The sequence below is a fragment of the Pogoniulus pusillus genome, chromosome 2 (assembly GCF_015220805.1).
Source record: "Pogoniulus pusillus isolate bPogPus1 chromosome 2, bPogPus1.pri, whole genome shotgun sequence".
Taxonomy (NCBI): Eukaryota; Metazoa; Chordata; class Aves; order Piciformes; family Lybiidae; genus Pogoniulus; species Pogoniulus pusillus.
In genome coordinates this window covers 240,967-268,548 of record NC_087265.1, presented here as the reverse complement: position 1 = coordinate 268,548, position 27,582 = coordinate 240,967, and the positions used below count along the sequence as shown (strand labels likewise).

Below are 27,582 nucleotides of genomic sequence, written 5' to 3'. Positions count from 1 at the left end.
GCAAGCCTCTTTTATTTTTCTTCTCACTACAACTCAGTATCCACTTTCTGTCACCTAGCAGAAGCTAGCTTAAAATAATGCCAAGGTAGCCGAGTGCCTGACAGGAGAATACATTCATCGTTGGGTTAGGACCTATTTGATTTATAATACATGAAATGCCTGCAACTGCAGGAACGAAGGAAGATGACATACCTCGTCCTCACACCCTCTTGCTGGTATTTGCCCCACAATCCCTTTATTCAGAAATGCACAGCCTGTGCATTATCAGCAGTGGACAGCCTAACGCTGCTGTGATGGGGGAATTTACACTCCACATCTTATTTAACAAAACCTTTTTGTGGGTGTTGGATGGGATCTGTTGCCCTGCTTGCTCAGACTGAAAGTTCAGTGTTGCTGTTAATGTTGAACAGTGGAGAAAAAAATGAATTCAAACCACTAAGTTTGTCATCCTGAAGATTTAAGAATAGCATCCTGCAGGAAGCTGCCTTCTGGTGAGTTTGCAATATTCTTTCAGTGAAGGGCACAGTTCTGTTTTTGGTGGAATAACAAGATTAATAAGGTGACAAATACAGATACAATAGGCATTGTATCTGTGCTGGGTTCTGATGGATTGGATTGTTTTGTTCACTTCAGATTAGCTCCCAGCTTTATTTTAGAGTTCTGCCAATAAAGCTGGTAACTGAAGGCAATTCAGCTGTGTTCTGCTTAGATGTTACAGCCGTAGTCCTGATAACACAGACCAGTAGTGACTGAGCTGGCGTGTCCCACACCAGAGCTATTAACATCCCTCTGTGCATTCAGGGAATATTGAGATAATCTGGTCTGTGAGCCAGTTGATTAATAAAGCCTGTTCTGCTTGGAGTATGTAGCTTATGCCCCAATTTCTGGTTTACTCACTACAATTATTTCATAGAAATCTAATTATCCTTGAGTTCAGCAGCTCTGCTGGCTCTGCTGGAAGCGCACAGAACAGCTGAACAGCTGTTTGAGTGGGAAATACAGCTGATGGGCAGCAGCAACACAGGGAGCTTGATTTTCTTAGGAAAGGGGCTGAAAACAAATGTGAAACAGAAATGAGTCTGAAAGCCAGAACACACCTGTACACCAGTTACAAGTTCACCAGGACTCAATGGAGTGGTCATGTTTTGGGGGTCTGCTGCTTATTCTGTAGACACAGAGAGGCTCCAAATGACACGTTGGCCTTTTCTTTGGCTGTGGTGACAGCACAAGCTGCTGTTCAATTCCTTTGGCTCAGGCTCCTCCTCAGAATACTCAGCTGGAAAAGAAACAGTAATCAGGTTTAGTTGGGTAAAAACTCCATAAATACAGGGCATTCCCCCCTCATTTTTTCAGTCTGAGAACACTTTAATGTCGTCAGAAACTTTACTTGGAAAATTCACCCATTAAGAGGTAGTGCAGAAGTTACCAGTACCAGATTTGTGACTGCAGTTTGCATAAGGTGCCTGAGAATGAGATGGAGCAAGCTCCCCACACAGGAGGAAGGGAGATACCTAGGAAGGTACTGAGAAGAAAGCAGGAGCTTAAAATGTATCCCTTTGGGAAACCTCAGAGCCTTCCTTTCACTTAGGCTAGTAGGAGGTTGATCAGCCTAAGGCAGAACAGCTTTTGGTGACTAATTAATATATAGGCGAGGTGTTAATATCTCCATTCTCTCTGCAAATACATCGACGCTGATCCCGTAGTTAGGACGGAGGAAGAGGAAGGCAGCCTGCTCTCTCCAGACAGTGCCCTATTTGGCAAGGCAGACATTGCCCTCACAGCTGCTCGGATCTGCCTTTGGAGGAAGAAACAAAGTACAAATGTGTCCTTTTATTCTTGGTGGGATCTGCGTGTTCGAATTGAGAGCAGACAGCGACTTCTTCTGACACCTACCAGAAGACGTAGCTGCTCCTGCAAGGACCTACTGCAGTAAGGAAACTAAAAACTACATCAGAATCAAAATTAGCAGAGCCATCACAGCAAGCATTGTTTCCTCGGTGATCTCAGCCACAGGTGTGTGAAAGCCACTTCCTGGATTGGATCCTTCACTAGAACTGGATGAAAGGATGCCTGGACTTGCATCCCAAGAGAGCACTCATGGGTTAGCAGCTCAGGCACCCGGCAAGGCATGCACCAAAACAAAATAAACAGCATTTGCATTCTTGAAACATAGAACCAGGAAGGTTGGAAAAGATGTCCAAGATCATTCAGTTCAACCTTCTGCCCTGTGCCACCTGTGAGACCACTAAACCACGTCCCGTAGTGCCACAACTGCCTATTCTTTGAACACCTCCAGAGGCATAAGGGCTACATGTGTCTCACAGTGTGCTGTTGGAGGTTCTGGGTTTAAGACCTGGGAACCTATATGAACCTGTGAAAAAGCTGGGATTTGCTGTCTCTGAAACTCTCCCTTCGCATTTGTTGTTTTCTTTAGCAGATGGGTACCAGGAAAAGCTACCCTCTATCTCCCTGTGAGGTAGGACTGCTCATACCAAGTGCTCCTGGTATTCTTTCTTTTAGGAAGTGCCACGATAACCCCTGTGAGGTTTCACAGCTGATGGTATTGCATTGCTTACTTTTTCCAGCACTCCACACAAAGCTTGTCTAATTCCTTCCTGTTATGCTTAGCTGTCTTCTTTTCTCACACTCTTGAGACACTTTGTTTTAGGCTGCATTATTTACTTGTTCCTGGGGACCTTTTTCCTCCAAGAACTACTGTGTTGGTCTTGTGAGTCGCAGCAAGTTTTGCCTCTTTATCGGTCTTTTCTCCTAAACATGCATCTTTGGAGCAACTTGGGTCTTTGTTGATTCTCTATTTCCTGATGGTTTTCATGAGAACATCTTAATGGAAAGATCTTTGCAGTGCTGACCCAACTTGTTAAAAGATGCCATCTGAGCACCATGGACTCCTGCAGAACTAGGCAGTTTTGCAGATGAAGCAAGTGGGCTAGATGCAGGATAAGGATGTTACATTCTGAATAATCTTGGGATAATTTTTCTACTTTAAACTGCAGTACTGTTACCACCATATTTTTTTTCCATCCATTTTTGTTTTCTGGCCATCAGCAGCCAGCCTATGAAGTTGGGACACTCTGCCTGCCACATTTGTGTTCTGAAGATGTCACGTCTTCAGACTACATGACTATGTGAGCACTAGGCACAAATTCAGGAGCACAGCACGTAAAGGTAGGATAAGTGCAGTTAAGTGTTTTGGATCAGGGATCAGCTCAGAGCTCAGGGAGAACATTCTTATATCCTTGTGTAGGACAGAAGATGAAGTTAGTAAATAAAAAAAAGTCATTGTGATCTTTGTAAATGTAAATATAATTCTCTAAAGTTAATGTTTGAGAGAAATTCTTCTTTTTGCTAATTGTATGATTCTGTCTGCCTGAAAGGAGGTTATAGCACTGTGGGTCTTGGTCTGTTCTCCCAAGTAGCAAGTGACAGGATGAGAGGAAACAGCCTCAGGTTGCACCACAGGAGGCCAGATATGAGGAAGAATTTTCCACTGGATTGTCAAATCAGGCTGCTAGGAAATTTGTTTTGTTTTGTTTTTGTTAATGCTCACATCCAGCATTTTGTTGCTGAAGGAAAGGCAATGTGCTGGACGAGGGGGAGGAAGGTGGTGGTAGTGCCTCTTCTGCTAGCCACCTTTGCTTAACCAGTGAAGGAAATCCACTCTCCCAGTGACTCTGCACTGCTGCCATCAGTGATGGCCTTGAGGAATCAAAGCCTAATGCTGAGAGGACAAAGCTACCTTAAACTAAACTCAGCACCCATCAGTGGCTGTGGAACTGAAAGTTCCATTTTTCATCAACATGGCAATTCTGCATGCATGATGATGACCTCCTCTGGGACTCTTCAAACCCAACCTCAGCAGCTTCCGACAATAAAAATAACTTCATAATGAATTTTGAAACAAACAAGATTTGTTAAATCATGTTCTTTGGGAAGATTAGAGTGTGGGGTTTTTGGGAGGGTGTTTATACTGTGTTTTCCAGCAAATTATGTCAAAACTGCAGCAATGATTAGGAAAACTTAAGCCTGCAAAATCCCTCTGTGAATTCAGTCTGTAGTTTCACAGAAGAATAGGACTCCATTTGTCACTGACCTCCAATTAGAGCACAGCTCACTGACCACTACCTTCTAGCCTGTCCCCAGCTGCTTTTGCACCCAGCAGCAGTGTGCTTATCCTGGCATTAACATCCCAAGTGGGAGACAAAGGTGCTTGTGAGGTTGTCTCAAAAGCCTCAATAAAGGGCAACATTCCACTGCTCCTTCATCCACACATCTGGTCTTGTGATAAATATATGGCAATCAGTTTAGTCAAGCACAGTAAATTTAGTAAATCCATGGTAAATCTATGCTGGCCATTCCCAGTCATCATCTGCCCCTGCTTGTACCCAGCCACGACTTCAGAAAGGATTTGCTCCATGATTTCCCCAGGGGCAGAAGAGAGTCTGAGCAGTTCTAATCTCCTGATCATTTTTAGCCTTAGCCTTTCTTTGGAATGTGTCCAGAGAAGGACCATGAGGATGATCAGAGGGCTGGAGCTCCTCTCCTGTGGAGGCAGACAGAGGAGAGCCGTGGCTGTGTTGTGGAAGGCCAGAATGGGCCTAAAACATGTGATGGGTTGTCCAGACTTGTTTTCCTCTTCTCCCTCTCCTGCTGCTGGGGGAAGCAATCGCTGCAAAGGAAGACAAAGGCCTGGTGCCTTTGAGTGTCCTGCTTCCAGCCTTGTAAACAGGGTACCCTGGCCTGTTTATACACTTGTTTGTGTTCTGCACTAAAAAGGTAGAAGTAAGCCCTGACTTTACCTAACATAGTTAAGCTTGGCAAACTGCCATTCTGATTGTCATTGTATTTGGGGTTCTTTTGGCTGGTCTTCAGGGGCTTCCTGCAATCTCCAAAACCTTTCAACCTTGATAATGAGCAGCCACATAATAGCATTGGCCAGCTTTTCCAGCATGCTGGAATGACACCCATCCTTCCCTGTGGACTCTGCATGGGTTCAGGTGGCTCACAGCTCCCTGGCTCAATTCTCTACAAATGATAGGCTGAGGGGAGACCTCCTTGCTCTCTACAGCTGCCTAAAAGGAGGAAAAAAATTCTTTGCTGCAAGAGTGGCCATGGATTGGAACAGGCTGCCCAGCAAGGTGGTGGAGTCACCATCCCTGGAGGTGTTTGAGAAATGTGTGGCCATGGCACTTGGACGTGGTTTAATGGCCATGATGGTGTTGGGTTGATGGTTGGACCGCGTGGCCTCTTTCAGGCAGAACAATTTTGTGATTCTGTAGTTGTAGGGAACAGAAATAAAACTTCAGAGGACTTGAATTAGTTACTTAGTTGTGCCAAAGGGAGATGCATCCCTCGGGGTTCAATACTGTATCACAGACAGACACCACTGGTTTGTGTAGTGGTGGATACTATATGACAATGAAACCACAATCTAAGTAATGTCTGCAAAGCAATCATCATTATGAGCTATTTCTTCCAATTAACTAGAGGAGATGATGGTTCAAGTCTCTTTACAACATCTCTTTAGGAATGGATTTAATAAGGAAGAGGGCAGATAGAGGCTGGAGATTAGGAAAAAATTCTACACAGGGAAGGTGGTGAGACACTGGAATAGATTGCCCAGGGAGGTTGTGGATGTCCCCTCCACGGTGAAGGTGCTCCAGGCCAGGCTGGATGAGACCTTGAGCAAGGTGGGCTAGTGCGAGGTGTCCCTGCCCATAGCAGGGTGCTGATACTAGATTATCTTTAAGGTCCCTTCCAACCCAAACCATTCTATGATCTATGTTTTACTTACAAGGGTAGGTCCTGAGTTTGGTCTTCTATCTTTGCAGCAGAGAACAGCCTTCCAGAGGCAGGAGGAAATGTGCTTCTAGGGCATGGGAATCATTCCTTGTGGATGCTCAAGGTGGGAGCAGGAATGCAAGCTCTCATTGACTCTGGAGCACCAGTCCTGCAAGAACCGCTTCATTCTCCCATCTTCTCTCTCTGCAGTTTGAACAGGGTGCCTTGTCTCTGAAGTCTACAGCAGAAGAGATAAGTGTTAGGCAAAACTTTCCAGAGCAGCCTCGGCATGGGCTAGCCCCACTTTGGAGCAAAAACTCAAGAGCAGCTTGCTTAAAATACCCATTATTGCATTCTTGGTTCTTACAGTTTAGCAATACCCACAGATACAGAAATAATAGATATCTGAGGCAGGCACAGGACAGTGATTTGTAGTCCTTTGTAAATCTTTCTGGATTCAACCACTGTTTCGTGGAGAGCAAGAGCAGAGGTGAAACTGCCAGCCTGTGCCTGCAGTTGGACAACCACTGGAGCTGCGGCAGAACGGTCTCCGTTCTTAATCACCTGATAGTTTGTGTCCTACACAATAAAGGCTCGTGAATAAATTATTAAACTGAAAAAATCTAGGTAGGAAAATGAACCTCAAAGCAATTATAACACCTGGGAATTTATCAAATGTGGTGATATGTTTCAGCTACAGAATGAAAAGATCATTAACCATTGTCAAGCACTTGAAGTTTCTACCATACGGGAACTTCATTCTCCTGTTTGTTAGCCACTGTGGTGACAAGCTGCAGGGGGATGACAGATTTAGCTAAGGATTTGCAGCCTGAACACCTGTGCAGTGTCATGCATTTAAAAATAGAATGTGACAGCAAAACACATTGGCTCTCTAATGTCCAAATGTAAACCACAGGGGTTTTTCCTTCAGCTTTTATCTAGAGAAATAGCTTTCAGTCATCATCGCCCAAGTGAAAATTCAAAGCAAAAGCTGTGTTGTTGAGGTCGAAAATAAAGACAAATGGGAGTGGTAGGCACAGGTGCACCAAAAGTATTTAATAATCACCAGTTCTTTTTTCTTGGTGATTTTTGATGGCTGGCATCTTTAGGGAGTGCAGATCAACGATGTTCATCAGCAGCCTCTTTGGGAAGGTTAGAAGAGGACTGTTGACTAAAGCTACTTTGCATACCTTGACTTCTGTGTGACTCATCAAACCCTCTGCTGAAGCTATCGAAAAAGTAACCAAAACATTTTTTGTTTTGTATTGTCTTATAAAGAGGGAGGAAAAAAGGCATAAACCAAGGGCAGCAAGATGTAAACAGTCTCACCGGTCGCTGGGTTAGGTGTGTGCATTTCTACTCTCCTCTGAAGGAGCATACATCACTGACAGTATTTGAAGGGACCATCCCTGCTTCCCATTTCCTTCAATAGTACCCTTGAAATTTTAATAAAAACGAAAGCAGGCAGTCTGTGGTTTTGACAGAGGGAACCAGTCTGCCTGAGACACTTCAGCCCGCTGCAGTCCCTGTTGCCTGCCGGTGTGCTCTGCTCTGAGCTTGAGCACAGCTATGGGACAGCCTCATGGGTTGGCAACACGCCCAGCCCCTCTCTGCCCACTGCAGAGGGCAAGCCTCCCAGCATGGGCTCTTTCTTCAGCAAAAGCGCTGTTTGCAAAAGCTGGCTGTTTGTTCTTCATATTGGGTGCAGTAACTCGGGGAGAGGTTCCTGTTCTTGTGCAGTTCTGTCAGTTGTCTTTCAAGGACATTTATTTAGTGTTCTGAGACAACAGTTATGTGTGACTGTGCTGGGGAATTAGGGAAGGTGCACATTTAGCTCTTCCATGCTCTCAGTTGTGTTTGGGAAAGACAGAAACCTACTTTAAATGCAGATAAGGATTAGCATTTTGGATGATAAAAGCTCTCACACATGAACAGGCCGCTTCTAAAAATCAATGAAATAAATTAGACTCCCTGTTTAGGAGCATCTGGCACCCTTAGAGCCCAGCTCATGTAATGATAGCTGTTTATTAAAAAGAATTATGTAACAATATGGCTGATTTGGTTCAAGATGATTGGCTTAGCAACTTAATTGGACTATGCAGCACACCAGAGCAAAAAAATAATTAAATTAGCCCATTCGTTTGTGGGTGACTGGAAGCACTGCACATCACGTCTGGCTTTTTAAAGGTGTGCAGCCATTTGAGGCTGCAAGGAGCTGAACCTTTCCTGCTTCCCCAGAAACCATTTTTGCACCTGTAAGACCATCAGCACCAGGCTGATGCTCACGCACCGGGCCCCAGTTGAAGGCCACAGAAACCAGCAAGAAGTTTGCTTTGAATCCAGAGAGCACTCTCACTCCTTGCAGCCAGAGGAGCCTTTCTGGAGGAACACCAAAGCATACCTTGAAGAGTCAATCTTATTTTTGCTCACTGTGGTCTCTCTTTTCTCCTGAGCTGAAACCCCCCACCTTCCAACTCCCAGATCCTCTTACCATTCCAGAAAGTGAGCATGCAGTATGCCAGTTTTATAGTCATCCTGCTGCATGGATGAGCACTTAGCCATGGAAAACCTGCTCCTGCAGCCACTGACTGCTGTGGGAGGTTACAGCCCCTCAGCTAAGACAGTGGTGATTTTTCATTACTATCGTTGTTGAACCTCTCAGCAACACAAAAGCAATGGAGTTAATTACTGAACTGTCTTTGAATTACTTAATATCCAAATAGTATTTTCATAATGGCACTTGACGATGGCGCAGATAGCTTTCGAGATCTCTCTGCTTTATTTCAGTTCTGCTGTGTCAGCCAAGAGACTACTGTCTTGGGGACAAATTCCACTTAAGTGGAGATAATCACATCAGCAGAAGCTGTTTCTATACTCTAGTTTTACACCAATTTAAAGAAAATTAGAGGTTTGGATGCTGATTTCTCTTGTGTTGTTAACTTCACATACTCTGAATCCTGGATGGTTTCTTTCTCCATTTCTATAATTGAACATCAAACTCCCTGCTTCTCTCCCATCCCCCAAAGCACACAGAAAATGAGACAAAAACCTAAATTAAAATCAGAGTAAGGATTTGACTTAAAACATAAAAGAAAAAATAGGGCTGAAATTCCATACTTATCACACCCTGCTGTACCTAGATAGAGCTGCACATCTGGCGTGTGAGATAATGCACTGTTCAGAGACCATCTTACCAGCACAGAAAATTGGAAATGAGTTTCAAGTCGTAACGCTACATTTCTCCACTACTGGGAGCAAGTGAGGCCCTGAGCTTCACTCCTTCTGTAGGCTGTGCGATTTGATTCCCTCTGTTGGCTCTGTATATAGTACAGGCATGAAGGAGATCAGAAAAGGAATGGTTCTGCAGGAAATGCATTGTGTGGCACAGCTGAGAAGGGTTTATTACCTCTTCCCACACTGTACAGGCAGATATCAATCAGCACCCCCAGATCCCTTTCTGTTTGGCTGCTCTCCAGCCACTCCGACCCCAGTTCTTGTACTTTCTGCCTCTCAGCTCACATCTCCTGTCTCTTGCTTTAATTAAAAACTGTTCTTCCTGACTCCATTTGTTTGGGGGTTGAGATTACTCATGCCACTTGTTAACACTGAGTCCTAAAGCCATTCTGAACTCCTTGGTTATGTTGCCTATACAGAGCTAGAATGTGCCTAGTATGAAAGCATCCATGCCCTGGATTAAACCCCTCCAGCCAGGGGGTGAATTAAGCAGTCACCTGTAGGTCTCCTTGGCCCTTACAGATTCTTCTGACCTGGCTCCTCCTGCTTTTTAAAAAGCTGCGAGAACTGAGCACTGCAGAGTGGCTCTTGTCAGAGTAAACCTTAAATCAGCAAACTCTGGTTTGGGAGCAAATGTATTATCTGCTGTGGAGCTCAAGGCTACAGTCAGCTTAAAAGGAACCCCCCCCAGGAAACGTGACCAGCGAGGTGCGAAAGGAACGCTTTGGGTGGGTTACGGTGCGCAGCCCAGCAGCAGGGGAGAGCGTCACAGGCCTACCAGCCGAAGGGCGTGGATAAAACATGCCTCCGAGCTCCGGGGAAGGGAAAGTGCTGTGAGTGGGTGTCGCCGAGTCCTTCTCTACACTGTCCTGATGTTGTGGAGACAGGGAATTCGCGTGGCCAAGTCAGGAATACATATGAAAATAGAATTATTTTTTACTTTCCTGAACCCCCCCCCCCCCCAAAGCTACGCACGGAAATTAACTCAGTTGATTAGCAGGCTCGGTTCGAGAGTCTCTTACACAGAACGCCATAGGTAAGTGTGGCTACTTGAGAAGTCAGGAAACGGAGCAGGCTAAGGCACAAACACAGCCTTCCCAGCGTCAGTCAGGCTGAGCAGGGAGCCACTACTCACGGGTGAGTCAGGCTGCCCGAGGCAAAGGCCGGTCCCGACGCTCGTCTGCCCGCTAAGCTAGCGCACGGGGTGCTCACGGCGCAGAGCTGTCCGAAGGACGGCCGCCAGGGGCCCGCGCAGGGGCCGGCCCGGCCCGGCAGCACGGCGGGGCGCAGCGCCCCGCTACTTCTCCCTTCCCTGGCCCAGGGGCCGAGTGACCGCTTCCCAGGCGCGAAGCACGCAGCCGGCCGGCAGCCCGGTCCGGCCGCAAGGGCCCCTTGCCGGCCGCCTACACACCTGCAGGGCCGGGGGGAGCAGGCGTTTCGTGCTCCTGCTCTCCCGGGCAAACCGCTGCAGGGGACCCAGGACACCTGGTACCTTACACAGGAGCCTGCTGATGTCCTGCAGTCAGGTGCCTGGGGTGCAGCTGGCCATTGCAGCTCATGTAACCACTGGCACTTGCACTCCGGCTTGCCTTGTCCATACTAACCCAGGAAAGACATGTTAAGGTCATGCTTTGATACAGCCTTTCCCCTAAACGCCCTTTGTATGCATTGCTGCTGCCGTGTTTCTAGGCCTGTACATTTTCAGGGACACACGGTTTAGGCACGCCGCTGGAGTCCCATTTCCCCAGCCCTCCTCTGGGGGATTTCCCTGCCCGAAGTGCTTGCTTCACCGACTGCAAGCACCCTGCTACTGCAGTTCTTTTATGCAGCCTGAAAATGTTATTCTTTATATGCCCATTGAAATACATCAAGTGCTTCATGGGATGAGACCGAATGAATACTTGGGGTTATGTGCACAGTAATTCAGTCAGAGAAGGACTGGAAGGTGTGAAGCTGCATGGAATGCATCCCCTGTTTGTTTGATCCAGACCCAGCCTATGTGCAGCAGATATGAAATCATAGTTTTATATGCAGATGACAGCAGTTTGTATTAACTCCTATAGTGCTAGAGCAACATTTTCCTCTTGCCCAGCTCCTCTCCTGTTCTTACACTGCATGTGCAAAGACTGTAGGTACTAACCATGGCAGTAAGTTACTGACAGGGAACAAACCAGACCTGTGCTGTGACTTTTTTCCCTTCGAACTAGACACTGAACTCCTCTCTGCTCCCTTTTTCAAACCCAAGTCATGCATTGATTATAGCAGGACAGATGACTAACCAGCTTCTCATTTAGACCTCTTAGAACTTGGATGGTGACTGGATTTCAAATTTGGACTGTGTCAAAGTGTTTCAAAGGTATTGTTTCATTTTGGAACTGCCACTTCATGTACCTAGCACTGTTCTTGAATGAGAGTAATCATCATTTGTCTTTAAAAAGCATCTCCAAAGCCAAGGTATTCTATTGACAAATGGGTGGAGAAGTGCTAAGGAAAACATTTCTACTTTAGAAAGCTTTAAATTTACAAAAGATTGGACTGACAAATCTGAAACTGCTCCAAAACTTAAAAGTACAAACAAATTGAGGCTGAAAGGAGTTCTGTTTTCCCTTTTCTCGGAGACGTAAAGGGTGGCTGAATAAATTCAAAGGGATTAAACCTGGCTTTCATTAGGCCCTTGCAGTATGAAGTGACTGTTTCTATGCCATTACACAGCACACAACGGCTGCAGGTGTGGCTGGCTGCTGCTAGCAAAGGCTAACATTGTGTCACCTTAAAAGTTAATAATTAGGTAGCTTCAGTCACTGATTTTCTCTTCTTTAAGAGAGTAACTCATTTAGGAAACAGCATCCATGCGTGTGCACAGGCAGCAGTAAAACAGCTCAGAGTGCCCCAGTGTGCTACCTCATGCTAAGTGATTTGAAAGGGAAGAAGATTGTCATTTAATTAGAAATCTGCACACTGCAGGGAGGAGAGAAGCCGTGAGCCAGTTTCCCACTGCTCCCCAGGCACCTCAGGGCCCAGCCCCAGCCTCCACAGCTGGCTGTGTGGTGGGGAGGAAGACAACCCTCAGCCCTGCCTTCATCCCAAGCCAGAATGATGGAGTCACCTCTGCCGGAGCAGGTCGGCAAAGGCAGTGACAAGGGGCTGCTCAGTCCCAGCAAGGGACAGGTGTTGGGAGCAGCCCTGGGAAGGTGCTGGCCAGGCTAGCCCCAGAGGCCTCCACTCCATTGAGAAGATGTAAGTGGAGAGGCTTCCTCTCGACAGTCACCCCCGCAGGCAGCCAGCTTTGAACCTGACATTGTCAGTCATTCTCCATGCCTGCCCAGCTGATGGATCCAGGCACACTCATCCCTCGAACAGCAGGCAGGTTCAGGAGGATTCAGCAGGAGTCACTGAGCAGCCCTGATGTTCCTCTAGCTGAGGGGTGTCGTCCAGGACCTCAGGCTGACCACGCCTTCCCAGGATGTCAGCATCGAAAGCACTCACAGCAGCTCTTCGCAGCTGGAAGCTCTGCTCTGTGGCGTCCCTAAGCTGTGCTTAAACCATGGTCTGAGGGCGATGGGAGGTGTGCACAGCCAGGGGCCTGGCAGCTCTCCACAGGCCTGTGCTGCCATCCCTCCTGCAGGACACTCACCGGCCAGGAGCGATGCCAGCAGAACAGCTGATGCTTAAAATTCTCTAACCCAAGCATTTGTTCCCAAACTCCAGAGTTCTGCACCCTCTGATGAAGTGCACCTGAGCAGTGAAGTGGGACTGAAGTTCAGAAACCTGGGATTTGCTTCAGCTCGCTCTCGCCTCGCTCCCAGGCTCCCATTAAAGCGCTCGGAGCCTTCCTGGAGCAGGCTTTTGATCTCCCTGCGGGCAGTGACAGGCCCTTACGAGTGCAGCCCGCAGTGAAGCAACACCACGATCGCAGGACTTATTTAAATACTGCTGCTCGCTGCCCATTAAAATGTAACTTCTTGCTTTAAAATGGGATTAATTAAGATGTACGAGAATGCAACACAGTTAGATTCTATGCTTCAGCCCAGGGCATGCTCCTGCAAACTCATTCCCAGATGTAACGTTCCGGGCAGCTTGGCAGTCTCACTCCTGCCACCAGCAGCACAAATGAGTAGCAAACCTGCTCTTTTCAGAAACTCGGCTGCAGTATCACCAGTGTTAGGTTTTTCATCACATACTGTTGGGTCGTTACTGGTTTGTGAGATAATTGTATCAGCCATCTAACTTTTGACAGTACCCAAAGTGTCTGAAAATAGTTTGCTGCAGCACCTTTGTCTTTTAAAGGCCATTTGGGGCTTGTTATTTTAATCCTTGTGCAGCCTGATTTATCACTTCAAACATCTGTCAGCTGTGCTTTGTCTTGAAATTGATGGTGATGGTGTTACTGATTTTTCAACAGCAGCTGTTAGAGGTTCATTAGTTAGACTCTCCAAGGAAGCAGATAACTGTAATATTTTTCTTTGTTAATCATCTCTCACGCATTGTAATAATACAGAGCTCCAAAGCTGCTAGAAATGCACAGCTCCTCTCTGCTCCTAACTTGTCAGAAGCATCCTTTTAGTCATTAAGTCTGCCTCAATTATTAAAACTCTCTTCTTCATAATGCAGTAAGAAATTGACTAAGAGCCCATGAGCAGAAGATAAAACCCAAGCCTCTGCTGCATGGTGCTGGGCACAGAGGGAGGGCACTCAGGGGCCCAGAGTTTGCATCCACATGTGAACGGGCTCCGAGATGAAGGGCTCTAATACAGTTTACAAGGAAACAAAGTCCCCATGACAGCTCCAGGAAAGGCAGGTTCCTTTCTAAACGATACAGCACTTCGTTAATGCATTTTCCCCTGTTCCATAAAATAGTCTTAATGGTTAACTGTGATCCTTAAAGCATTTCCCACACCAAACTCTTGCCAGCCTGCTCCCAGATGGGTGTCACGGTGACTTCTGCCAGGAGCTTGGAGAAACTTGAGCATCTGGGGACTCTCCTGCAGCTGAGAACCCATCAGTGCTGCTGCTGGTTCAACCAGCAGTACTCACCAACAGCTGATTACAGTTTGGAATTAGTATTTTACTGAACTGGTCTCAGCGAATGTAAAGGAAACTCTCTCAAGCATTGAAGAAATAAGCAGGGGGGAAATTATTAACTGTGGAGTTTAACAGACAGATGATCAGCAGGTGCCATCCTGGCAAAGTAGGCCACTGCTCCTCTTTCAGTTCATGGTAAGAGGAGGGACCTGTGAGCTGTTGCTGTTCTTAGGGCCCGAGCTGGTGGGACCTGGCAGCCTTAGGTGTACAGTCAGACTTGGCAGAGTTAGGTGTACAGTCGGACCTGGCAGCATTGCATTTATGGTCAGACTTGGCAATTAGGAACCCACACACTCAGCTCAGGTTTCATCTTCCTTCTAGTTACCAGGGTCAAAAGCTATTCTTGAAACAAATGCACATTGATTTTTTGAAGTTAGATTTTCAGCTTTCAGCCATCTGTCTTCTGAAGTCCTTAAGAATTCCACCTAGCTGGCTGATGCCATTAGTGTGTCACAGGCTCCATGACCTTCCCATTTTGCTTACCGAAGACCAGTTGAACTCTGCCTCAGGTTATGGCACTGTGTAGCCAGTCAGGTGGAGCACTGACCTGCTCCATGGCAGCATTCCCTGTCCATCCTGTTTGGAAGCAAAACCCTTTCTCAAACTTCATTGGTAGATGTACTTATAGATATATTTACAGATCCAAGCTAAGCTTTCTGCATCTGTAGTAGCTCAACTAGATGTTTTAGTACAGCCTTTCACAGAGCAATTCATGCCTATGTCAGTTCCCCACTGCTCAAGGACAGCTGCATGCCTCCTGTACAGCAAAAAGAAAAACTGCTTGGTAGTTTCTGACCAGATTATGAGTTGTCCTAATACAACCACAAAAATAAGATACCTGTTTTTCACCTCAGATATCTCTATCTTAGATGCAGGGGGAAACACTAAATGAGTAGAAAGAGGTGAAGTCTTGGGGAACAGAACTGGTGCCCGCTTGTGGGCAGGAAACACCTCTCAGGCTGATTTTCTGTTCCCTCAGGAGAGCGGTAGGTCAGTTCAGGGTATGGAGAGAATTTAAAGCTCTCTGTGCTCTCAGCAATTTATCCAGCCGAGGCTGAAGGGAACACTTCAAAGAACAGAGCTGTGGGACAGACAGCACAGATACATGCGGGAAAAAACATGTACAGGCTTTGTTTTTAAATCTCACTCTTTCTTCTTCTGCCACTTCTTCCTCCCAGGTTCTCTACCGAAGTGCTGTTTTAGTAAAATATTGTCTTCCCTTCTCACAGAAACTGGAGCATTTTCAAGTGACTTTTTTTCTCTGTGAAATACAACACCGGTTTTGAAGTACGTGTTTTGTTCAAATATGTGCTATGAGTTCTTACCCTGAATTGGCATTTCCCCACCATGTCCCCTGGATTTAGATTGTTATTTTTGTCTGCGAGTCATTTGGACATCACCATCTCATATTCTCATTAAAGCTGTCTACCGTCCCCGGCTTTTAGCTGCAGACAGATGTAGACAGAGCTCTTTGGAGGAGAAAAGGTAGAGCCCTTTGCGCGGCGCACTGTGTGCCACCCCTCGTTAGCTGCCCGCACGCCTGCCCCGAGAGCAGCAGCAGAGCCCTGCCGGGCTGCGGGCTGGAACAGTGTGGGGCCGCACGCTGGCTTTCATGGCTCCCATTTCTGTGTTCTGGCTTAATTTCTGTGCCACTCTGAAGCTCCTGAAAGGGACGAGGCTGAAACACAAGGGAAAGCTTCAGGCTTACCCTTACTGTCGTGTTTCTTCCAAGGCAAAAGGAGGTTGGAGCTGAGTGGGCGTCGGGCGCCTCTCCCGAGTAACAAGGGACAGCATGAGATGAAACGGCCTGAGATGTGCCAGGGGAAGCTTACGCTGAATGTTAGGAAAAGTTTCTTCACCTAAAGGGCTGTCAAGCACTGGAGCAGGCTGCCCAGGGAAGTGGTGGAGTATTTAAAAGCTGTGTAGTTTTGACTCTTAGGGACGTGGCTTAGTGGTGGCTTTGGTAGTGCTGTGTTGGAGAAATTCTTGTTAGCACAGCACACAAGAATTGATAAACATGAGCAACCCGTGCTGGGAACGTCCTTGGAGCACTGGTAGCCCAGGAAATCAAGCTGTAAACAGCTGAGCACCCCACACAGAGCTGCAGTGGGCAGAGACTAGATAACCAAAGGGGCTGGAGTGGGTGGTGATGGAGGCTGACCCTTAGAATGTTGTGATAAGTTAACCTATGCACGCCTTACATGTAACTCTGGACCCTCTGACTGTAACCAATCTTGGTGGAGCACACCTATTGCCAGAAGTGCATATAGGTGATTGTATCACGGAAACAAAGTGGATTTGACCATCTAACCATATTGGTGAACAAAGAGTCATCTTCCCATAGCGCTCCACCGAACGTTTCCCAACAGTGCTGGGTTGGCAGTTGGACTCTGTGGCCTCAAAGGGCTTTCAACCAAACACTTCCATGGTGCTGTGGTTCTCTTGAAGTGTGTCCTTGTGACCAGCAGCGTTCTTTTGACTTTCAGACAACAGTATTCACACTCAGTACTAACACCTAGTTTTAGGCTGCCATTCCTCGTCTCCCCTCTGTGCCGCTCCGAGGCTTTCCCAGCTGTGCTGCAGAGCAATGGCTCTGGAGGAAGCCCCGTTGCCAGCCCCCGGCAGCAGGCTGCAGTGCGGCAGCCCTGGCTTCCCCGCTGCCAGCAGGGATGTCAGTGCAGCAGCCTGCTGCGGGGAGGAACTTCTTTGTAGTGGTCATTTCGAGCAGGCAATTTAATGGGCTGTGAGGCTGGATCATGGAGGCTTTTCTGCTGCGGAAGCACCTTGTCATTGTAGTTTTAACTACAAGAGACAGGACAGAATTGTTAAAGCAAGCCAATTATATTAGCTATTGAGCAGGGGATTTCTGTCTTCCCTTCCCAAGTGAAAGAAAGCAGCAGCAGCTCTTGTGAGCCACTTCCCAAGTGACAACCTTCTAACATGACTGGGGATTTTGGAAAGTCTGGGTCCTGTGTCATCCAGCTCAAAATCAGCACTCCTGACAATCCACTCCCTGCTCTGCAGTTCCCCCTCCTAAGAGGGTATCTTTGCTGAAACAGCATGCTGAACCCCATAGTCCCTCCTTCTGATGTGTTTTAAAATGCAGACACAGAGCAAGCAGGCAACCTCGTGAGTGTCTGGCTTTCATCTTTGCTCTAGGGTGTTTCAGAGGGTCTGCCACTGCCCGCGGGAGCCAGCAAGCCAGGTACAACCTCTGGCTGCTATTTATTTATTTGCATTTTAGCAAGGGAGAGCTTGTCCCTGTGTAGTAAAGTGTTCCAGTGCCTGGAGAGCCAGGGCTTCCTCACTTCAAATGCTCAGCCTCTCCTCTCAAATTCACACTCCCACCGCCCCCATCGGCATAGGTAAATAGTGGTGGCAATTTCTGTGGAGTCTCCTCATTCACATGGAGAAGTAATTAATTCCCAGCTTCGGGCTGGAGCCGGAGCTGCTCAGCTGCTCAGGCAGAACCTCCAGTAACGTTCAGGTCCTGCTTTTGCTGGTGTGCTGCTCACACCTCTCCTTTCATCCAGACTGCAAACTGCAAGAGCTGCTTCCAAAGCTACATAGGATACGAAGACCCGGCTCTAAACCTCCAGCTGAGAGGTCTTTTGTTATTTCTTTCGGTTTGTGAAGTTTGAGACTAGCAAATCCCTGCTCACTCTGTTCCTTCCCAGCAGCTCAGTGCTCAGATTATATGCTGCAGAGATGCTTCATGGGTCAGACACGGCTGCCAGGCAGGTAGTTGGCATCACTGGGACCTGGATTAAACCATTGGCAGCCTGCAGCAGCCTGGGCTGGCTGCTCCTCAGCCACTCATCATGACGGGAAGTCACCATAAGCACTTCAGGGTCCCTCATCAACTGCACCATAAGAACAGCACAAGAGTTTGGCTCAGGAAATGAAGCAAGCAGACAAATGCAGGGTCATGTTATAGCAGCCACTTCGTCTCAACTATCCCAAGGAGTCTTTGTACTCTCTTGACAAATGAAATACATTTCAGAAGTCAGTTGTGTTCTTTGGATCTCTCTCTCTATTTTCCCAATGTGAAAGCCACACTCCCTGCTGTCAGGCCCTTAGATATTTAAATATGCTTTTTAACTTACAAAAGCAATCCCTCATAAGTGACTTACCTCCACTCTTCTGTGCTTACCGACTTTAAAATACACCTTCTGAGAGCAAACACAAGCTGCGGGCCATGGCAGGACGTTACCTGCTGCCTAGAGAGCACGCTGTGCGCTCAGTTTTCACTTGCTGCAGCTGCTGCTGTCTGATTCGCGTTGGCTCAGGTGCGGGCCAGGAGCGGCAGCTGAGGGCAGTCAGGAGGAGAACCAGTGCAAATGTCAGGCTCTGTGAAAAGAGATTTTTGATTCGGCACAGAGCAATACCTTGTTTCTTGGGGCAGGCTGCCCTCCACGGTGTTGTTTTCTCGAGGGAAATCCAAAAGTTTCTCAGCAGAATTTTTGGGAGAAGGAGTGAAAAATAAAATAATCCAAGCCAACTCCCAGGTATGCCTTTGGACAGCGAAGATCGAGGCATCCTTAAGGACTCTTCTGCTTCTGGTAATTGACAGCTTTCACCCCTCGCAAAAGCTGCAGCGGTAAATGAAAGTTAATCTACCTTGCAATTAAGGAAGCACACAGGCTTACAGCGTCCTGAAAAACAAGGCTGGGGCTAGGTGGAGCTGCCATGCCTCTTTCATACGCTCCTGCTGAAAGATGCTGCTGCTTAATTCCTGAATTCCTTGAAGCACTCCTGACAGCAATCACATCTGCTGCCATAAAACCCATCACGGCCTCTGCCACTGGGAAAAGCCTATTTAATAATCAGTAAAGTTCAAGCTCAGCTTGTTGTGATGAGTTATTGGAACCCCTTATCATTTTCCTGGGGAAAAAAGGGCCGTAGTGGAACACAATTTTATGTTTTCACATTTAATTGATGTCGGGCTGAGGTTTTATTAATCTTGCTGGGCTGCATGGTAAGATGCTGAAAAAGCTAATATGAGATGATTGTGTCTGGTTAATATGTGTGCTTTGCAGAACTGATAAGGTCTTCGAGGCATAAATTATTTAAAAACTGATAAATGTGTTGAAGTCGTTCACTGCTCAAACAGACGCAACAGAGCTTTCTCTGTCCCCACCCCGCACGAGGGTTTGTGCTGCCCCGCAGCGCTGCTGGCTGAGACCGAAACGGGCGAGAGGGAGGCAGCGCCGCAGCAGCGCGGTGCAGCAGTGGCACGAATGGAAACCCACGAGGTACAGCCCCAGGAGTGGAAGGGGCGCAGTGAGGAGACCACCCGAATGACCTGCTCCAGTATGAGTTTTTCACCGGTGAAACGGGGTGGGAGAAGGTTACTGAGTGCCACCTCCCTGTCACCAGCCCTCGGTCTCTGCCGGTGGGGGATACACAGCTGGCAGCAGAGCCAGTGAGCGCCGAGCGGTGCTTCAGAGCCGTTGTCTCCACAGCGCTCTTCATTGCAGCTAATTGCCGAGAGGCTTAAAACGATTCCTGGCAGGGGTGAATCATGGAAGTTATTGCTGGTGATTGATGAGTAGCCTGGAAGAAATTCCCAGAGCATCCAGACGATTAACTCTTGCACAGGTACACCTGCTTGTATTTAGTGCCTTGCCCACAGAGAGGTGTGGGAGGAAGTTCCAGACGCATCCAGCTTTAGTGAGCCAGCAGACAGCAGTTCCTGCTGGCAGCGTCTCAGCAGCACGGGATGCTCTCCCAGACCCCTCACAGGGACCCTGGAGCAGGTAGCTTGCTGTTACTGTCTACCTATACAGCATCTGCGGGGTTCTTGTGGTGAGTGACCTGCGTGCAGACTGCTGCTCCTCAGCCCACACTGCATTTGGATCACAGAGCAAAAACCAAGCCTCATCAAGAGATGGAGGGAGGGAAGGTGACATGGAAGAGGTCATTTAATTACACACCCTTTTCCAGCTGCCTGCAGCTTTTGCTTTGGCTCCAACCCACCGCAAACCTAGCCACCACAGAACAGGCACTTATCTGAGCCTGCTGAAATGTAAATCACTGATTTTATATTCATGGAAGCATTGTCTGGAGAAACGGGGCTGAGAAGAACGCAGGATTGAGGGCACCACATGAACTAGTTGAAGATGTCACTTCACAGTGCAGCAGGGTTGGACTCGATGACCAGATCTAGTGTAGTTGGGTTTGGCCCTGCTTACTGCACGGGGGCTGGACCAGCTGACCTCTGGAGTTCCCTGTGTGCAGGGGCAAGGTCATTCAAGGGTGAGAAGAGCAGTCAGCGTTTCAGAGCAGCACACAGGAAGACCCAGTGGTTTGAAGCCTAACACTCCACAAACACGAACTACGTCACAGCGTGGTCTGAGCTGCTCTCCTGGTTAAGGCAGCAAAGCAAACCCTGAGGCACACTGTGGATCCTGTGCTGCTCGATGGGGCCAAGATTATGTTTCTTACTAGGGATTATGTTTCTTACTAGAAAATGTCTACAGTCTAGTGGAAATTTTAGAGTAACTGGGTGACATTTTACAGCCCCTGCAATATAGAACAAGCCTAGGTGATTTCTTCTGTTAGGAAATGGAGGGTCTGGAGGGGATGGGGAAATGCAGGGGCAGCAGAGGAGAGCTGCAGCCATAGCCATCTCCTTAAATGTACACCTCCTTAAGCCACTGTTTTTCAAATACCCTACTAGCAATATTTTCCACTGCAGAGCAGCATTACAGTGGAATGGGAAGATGCTGAGGAAATAATTTTTTTTTCCCAGCATGTGCTGCATTCTTTAAATGCTTGCATTTTTATTGCCCAGAAGTTTCCAGCTCATGTGAATAAAGAGCTGAACAAAGAGCATCACCCAGCCTGGCCAACGGCTCAAAGCTGTCAGCCTGCAAGGGGCCGTGGTGCTGTACAGAGCCAAATGAAGCCTTGCTTTGGTTCTTTTACATTGCAGGAAGCTGCATTCAAAACAAAACCAATCTGCACATGCAGAAGAAAAGGTTTTTCCATTTTTAAGAACACAAATATTAGTCACAGCTCTGAACAATGGCCCCTGGCTCCTGTGCTGAGCAGATTTGCTAGGCACCTTCTCACCAAACATTTGCAAAACACAAAAGTGCCAGCCAGAGCCTGCAGATCTGCCTTCTCTGCACCCAGCTGAGCTGGCCACTCTGTCAGCCTCTGCTGAAACCAGTGACAGGAGAGCAGCAGGATGAGGCCAAGTCAAGAACTGAGGCTGTGCAAGAGTGGACAATCCCACAGTTGGTAAATTACTTCAAGGAGGAGATTGCCAGGCTTCTTCCAGCATCCTTCTGCAGCGCTGTTTGTGCTGGCACAGCTCAGCACCCGCCCCTGTGCCCAGCAGAATCTCCTGCTCTCCTGCTTCAGAAACACATCACAGAGGCAGAATGTTGCCACACAAGGTCTTAGACTGAGACTGGTGCCTGCTGTCTTGTTCTCCCCTCCCGTTTCTGACCTGAAGAATAAAACAGTGTCTTTTTGCAGAGACGCCTGGCCATAGGCCTTAAGCCAGCCATAGATCTGGTGAGCAACAGTGACAGGCACCTATCACCAGTCAGGCTGTCACAGTGCCCTGACAGCTGCCATCCAACATCCAGTCTCAGTTACTGTGCTAGGGATGCTCAGCAAGAACATGTGGTAGGTGGCCTTGGAGCCCGGTGCTAGAAAACAGATCCCAGTGAAGAGCGAGGCCTTGGGAGTTTCTGATCTCTGCCACATGCTGAGAAACTTGCAGATGGTAAAGTAACAACTGAATATTGAGGAAACTGAATGCTGGAGGGAACTGAGGCATAGAGGACCACTTTGGGATCAGCAAGCCCAGCATGCAGGGTCCCTGGTGACAGGCAGCACAAAATCCCATCCCATGAATTCAGCATCAGACTGAGCGAGGAGGATGGCAGGCACTCAGTACTTCAGCTGCTTTAGGCAAACTTCCAGCCTGTAATCTTGCTCTGGGTGCCTGCTGGATAGTGAAAACCCCATCCTGTGCTGGGAGCCCACCATGGCACTGCAAGATTGATGATGCAACGAGAGCAGCGTTTTGCCAGGAGACAGAGGCAGCAGCAGTTTCCCACTGAGGCTGAGGACAGCACAAGGCTGTTGGTCGTTCTTTCCATTCTAAGAGCTTTTTCCCCCTGTTCACACACTGCACTTGGAAAACTTTGTACATTAGGTGCAAGAGAGTCCCGGAGAGAACAACTGAGAACACATTCTCCAAAATGTATACTCAAGCTCTAAAGGCCCTAAAAAGAAAAGTTAATGTTTTTTTATAGCTTGTTGAAGCAGACCCTGCTTCTGCCACCCTGAACACAGGACTTCAGAGTGTACAGGAGTGTGCCTGGGCCATATGTCTGCACACTGGAAATCAGCTGTTTACTGAGCTGCATCTTTGGCTGAACCCTAACACCACCCTTGCACTACCAGTAGCAGTTAATGGCTTTCCAACTTTTCCAAATAGTTTTGCCTTAGGCTTGAGGATAAACTTCTCTCCTGTGAGGGTGCTGGAGCCCTGGAGCAGGCTGCCCAGAGAGGTTGAGGAGTCTCCTCTGGAGAGATTTCAGACCCACCTTACACCACCAGAAATGGCTGGGTAGGACAGGATTTTAAGCCTAAACAAGTTGGGAGCTTAAGTTCAGGTGGGGTGGAGAGGTAGGGAAGAGGGAATGGAAAATGTTGTGGGTTTATCTCATCCCATCTTTTATCAGAGGCACTGCTTTGCTGTTCAGCTTTTCCATCCTCAGACATATTTTTATCTACCAAATCTATGAGCAAAGGGTGGCTGCCTGCTCTTGCTGATCTCAGCCTGTGCAGAGATGCATCCATCTGTCCTACTGGAAGGCACCCATTGAGCTGCTTGTGTCTCCTGTAAGCTGTTTTAAGTGAAACCCTTGAGCTTTCCTGGGCCAGCAGCTGTGACTTGCTAGGCTGGCTCACCTGCCTGGGCCAGTCCAGCCACGATTGCTGTGAAAATGTCTGTCTGTCTGTCTGTCTGTCTATCTATCTATCTATCTATCTATCTATCTATCTATCTATCTCCTTCTGGATCTTGTCATCTTTGTTCCCATGCTTTATACTTATAGTACTTTCTTTCTGTGTTGAAACAGGTGTTTTGTGATGCTAATCAAGGCGTACAAGGCACAGACGTGCTGGAGTGGGAAGAGAAGGATGCTGCAGCGACGCTGGTCGACAGTGTGGTGCATTCCAGGCTCATCAACCCTTTGCGCCTCTTCGTTAAGCCATCTCCAGTACTGAAGCAGGGCCAGGTGTCCTACTCAGACGGCACAGAAAGCTTTTGGGATTGGTTGTCCAACGTCACGGAGGTTCAGGAATCTCTGGCACGAACTAAGCGCAGACCTATAGTGAAAACTGGGAAATTCAAGAAGATGTTTGGCTGGGGAGACTTCCACTCCAACATCAAAACTGTGAAGCTGAACCTGCTGATCACAGGGAAAATCGTTGACCACGGCAATGGGACCTTCAGCGTTTACTTCCGACACAACTCCACAGGCCTGGGAAATGTCTCAGTAAGCCTGGTACCACCTTCCAAGGTGGTTGAATTTGAACCTTCTCCACAGTCAGTGCTGGAGACCAAGGAATCCAAGTCCTTCAACTGCCGAATCGAGTACGAGAAAACTGACCGTGCTAAAAAAACTGCCTTGTGCAACTTTGACCCTTCCAAGATCTGCTACCAAGAGCAGACTCAAAGCCACGTCTCCTGGTTGTGCTCCAAACCATTTAAGGTGATCTGCATTTACATAGCTTTTTACAGTGTAGATTACAAACTGGTGCAGAAGGTCTGCCCCGACTACAATTACCACAGCGAGACGCCGTACTTGTCCTCTGGCTGACACGGCTGTGGGCAGCCACAGAGCTACAGCATCAGTCAGCAAAGTGAGCATCTCCAGTACCCTTTTGGAGAAGAATTTGTTTTCCTATTGGGTTAAAGTCTTTAAAAACTGTAGCTGTGTTTGTGCTGTACAGTAAATATAAAACTCTGCAACAACCACCTTCCTGTGAGACTGCTGCCTCTGAGCTCTGGCACTGCTCCAGAGGGAAGGAGCAAGCAGCCACACACAAAGCTGTGGCCCTCATGAACAATCTGAACATCTGGTTTCTAAACTAGCCGTGATGGGAGAGAGCTGGGCTTGTACTTGGACAGCACTTAACAGGACCCTCTGTCCTTGGGAACTCCAAATGGCAATACAAAGAGCAAACCATGAAGCAGCCTCCCAGCTGCTTCCATACTCCCACTCATTTCATGGAGAGTGTTACACATGCAGGGCTGAAGGGATCAGCTCCAAACACCAAGAGCAAGGAATGTGCGTGTCTTTGAGTTGTAGTGGTTGTGTGTGTTCGCTGAAGTGAGGAGTGAGCAGTGCTTCCTTCAACCCTCCCACCTCTGCGTATGCAATGATGTCATTAGACACTGAGAAGCACTAGTTTCTTAGCCCCACCAGGTGTGCAGCTTCAGTGTACACCCATTCCTTGCTTCCTTCCTTGGCCACCACTGGGCTTGATTCTTCTCCCATGCCAACTGTACCCCAGTACCAGGTCTACAGGGATAGAGAACACACGGACCTTGGGAAAAATTGGATCTCGGTTCAGGCCTCTGGGGCTGGCTTCCATGTGAAGGAAACCATTGCCTTGCTGTCCCAACACACCACAGTGTAAGGACAAGCCACAAGTAACAGGAGCTTCCTGCTCCGTGCCACCCAGCTGTCCTCCTTAGCACTGCAGCGTGTGCCCCAGGTCACAGTGTGAGCACTGACACATGAAGAGGACAACAACTAGCTCCATGCATCCTCACCTCATAGGGCAGACTGCAGACAGTTCTTGCCCAGACGAAAACACTCAGCCAGCCTTTCCCCAGTGCAGAACAGCAGCCCTCCACCACAGCTGTAAGAGGGAGGGAGGGCCTGGCTGTGCTGTAGCTGCAGCAGGACAGAGCTTGCTCCCACCGTGGTTAGCAGTGGTGAGCTCCAGCAATGCACCTTCAAGCATCAGATCCCTGTGCTTTCCTTGGGTATTGCATTTGCTGCTGCTGCCAATTTGCTGTCCTAGTTCTTTGTGACAGTTCCATGTCACAGCTCCTGTGGAAGAAGCTTGCTGAGGAATTGTTTCTATCGCCTCCCGTCAAACTTACACACAGGGTCCAAGTTGCTGCCTACAGCTTAAATAAAGTACTAATACTCTGTTCAGGTGGTGTGCTCCCAGACAGGGGACTGGGATAACCTCAGAGGTCCCTGGTAGAGTCTCATACCAAGCAAGCATTCTGTTACACACACACTGCCAGCAACTGGCTCATTTGTTTTCCTCTTTAGGTGACAAATTTAAATGTGCTGTTTAGTTTGATCAATACTTTAAATGTTCTCCTTCATCTTACTTCATCCAGAGTCCCTCCTGGTCTAGAGGATGTTTCTCAGTTTGTCTGTTACTGTTGATTCCTACAAGATGGTCTACTTGGTATTCTGCATAGCGTGTCCTCATCCTGGCTGTACATAGTGCTGAGTTCAGTGGTTGGTGCTTTGTACCCTAGCTGCAAGCCATGATTTCACTGCCATGTATTCCTACTCAGCACTGTAGGCAACTAAAAGAACCCCTACATGCTACTTATTGTAGAGTATGTGGCAATCATGTCTGTAGAGACACTGCAGTATGTGTCCGTGTCCAGGGACCCTGTGTCCCTGCCTTTGTATGTAAATAAAGAGAGTTTGCTAAAGCTGGCCCTTGCTTGTGGCACATGGGCTTCTGTTCAGAGATGTTACCTTGTGTCTCCATACACAAATCTGAGGCCTTGCAGCAGCACCCAGCACTGCTGCCCAGCTGGAGCTGGCATCTCTAGGAGCGTACCTGGCAGTACTGCTGGGCCAGGCAGCCCAAGTTCAGCACATGCCATGGTACTTGACACCTGGAGCACGTGCTTTGGCAAAGACAAGCCTAAGCTGCTCACTGACTGTGCAAGGTACACTCAGTAGAGGGGTTAGGCCACATTAGAAAGCATCTCAGCTCCTCCAGGCAGGAACATACTGGGGCATGCACCAGCTGGCTGCTGAATCCCCGAGTCGCCATGGCTGGAAACAACCTTCAAGATTGTTAAGTCCAAGCACCATCTAACTACCAGGACCACTACTACACTCTATCTAGGTGGCTTTTAAAATACACCCAGGGATGGCAACTTAGCCACTTCCCTGGGCAGCCTGTTCCAGTCTTTGAGAACCCTTTTGCTATAGAAGCTTTTCCTAATGTCCAGCCTAAACCTCCCTTGGTGTAACTTGATGCCATTTCCTCTCATCCTATCAGTTGTGATGTGTGAGAAGCAACCAGCACCCACCTCTCTACAGCCTCCTTTCAAGTTCAGAGTTTCTCATCAAAATAGGAGTGAGTTGTCCCCCAGTGCAGACATCCTCTCAGTGCAGCACAGCCTTTGGGGTTTCTTTGTTTGTTTTTTTTCCCAGATCAATTTTGAAGAAGTCACTGCAAGAAAGCACCTACAGTAAGAACTGGGCCAAGGAGAAATTATTTACACTTAGCAAGGTAAGCAAAAAGCAATCCATGGGTCTGAAGGCAGTGAGAAACTTCACAGAATGACAGAATGCCAGACTGGAAGGGTTAGTCCAACCTCTCTAGGTGATGGTGTAGTTCAAATGTCAAGCTATCTTCCAACTGCCCAGTGTAGGACTCCACTGCTTCCCTTGGGAGATGATTCTAATCTCCAGCTGTGCTCACAGGAAAACATATTTTTCTGGAGTCCAATGGGAATCTCCAAGGCTGCCTCTAGGCCTTCTCCAGGCTGAACCTCAGCTCTCTCAGCCTGTCCTCCCATGGCAAAGCATCCAGCCCCCAGGCCCTTCTCTTGGCTCTTCTCTGGACACTTCCCAGCCTGTCCCCATCGTTTTTGTACAGCAGGGACCAAAACTGCAGGCAGTGCTGCAGTTGTGGTCTGACCAGCACTGAGCAGAGTGAGATGGTGACTATCCCTGCTGATGCAGCCCAGCATCCCGCTGGCTTTGTCCCTGCAGTTCACTGTTGGCTCAAACTGAACCTGTCCACCGAGACCCCCAGGCCTGTGCCTGTGTAAACAGACCTAAATTTAATGTCACACAGAACAGGGCATTCTATGAAACATTTTTCTGTACCAAGTGAGTCTTTTAGATAACTTTCAGCTTTTAATGGCTGTTCCTCTCATGACACTTATTTAAAAGGCTTTAAAATAAACGTTTGGAGGATTTTAAATAACTTTGTTTCCAAGTGTCCCAAGTGGGCAATCATCACTTCAGGCTGCAGAACTTGGTTCAGAAGCTGTCCATGCAGGTAATTTAATTGAATCCAAATCTCAGCAGCCTCATTTTGCAGGCATTTATACAAATGCAAACATAATTTCAGCTCCTCGCTAAACACTTCCCATTGTTCATTCCACCTCAACAAAGAGCTAATGCACACAGCAGTGCAGAATGGTCTAAGTCA

At 47.9% G+C, this 27,582-nt stretch overlaps 1 protein-coding gene across 1 annotated transcript in view; it reads left to right on the top strand.

The window, feature by feature from the left end:
• NXPH2 (neurexophilin 2) overlaps nt 1–25,844 on the top strand; it is a 36,222-nt gene extending 10,378 nt beyond the window's left edge. The window contains exon 2 of the mRNA XM_064154440.1: nt 23,223–25,844. Within this exon, the coding sequence (XP_064010510.1) occupies nt 23,223–23,966 (744 nt within the window). The 3' untranslated portion in view covers nt 23,967–25,844. The remainder of the gene's footprint in view (nt 1–23,222) is intronic.
• Nucleotides 25,845–27,582: the final 1,738 nt, after the last annotated feature.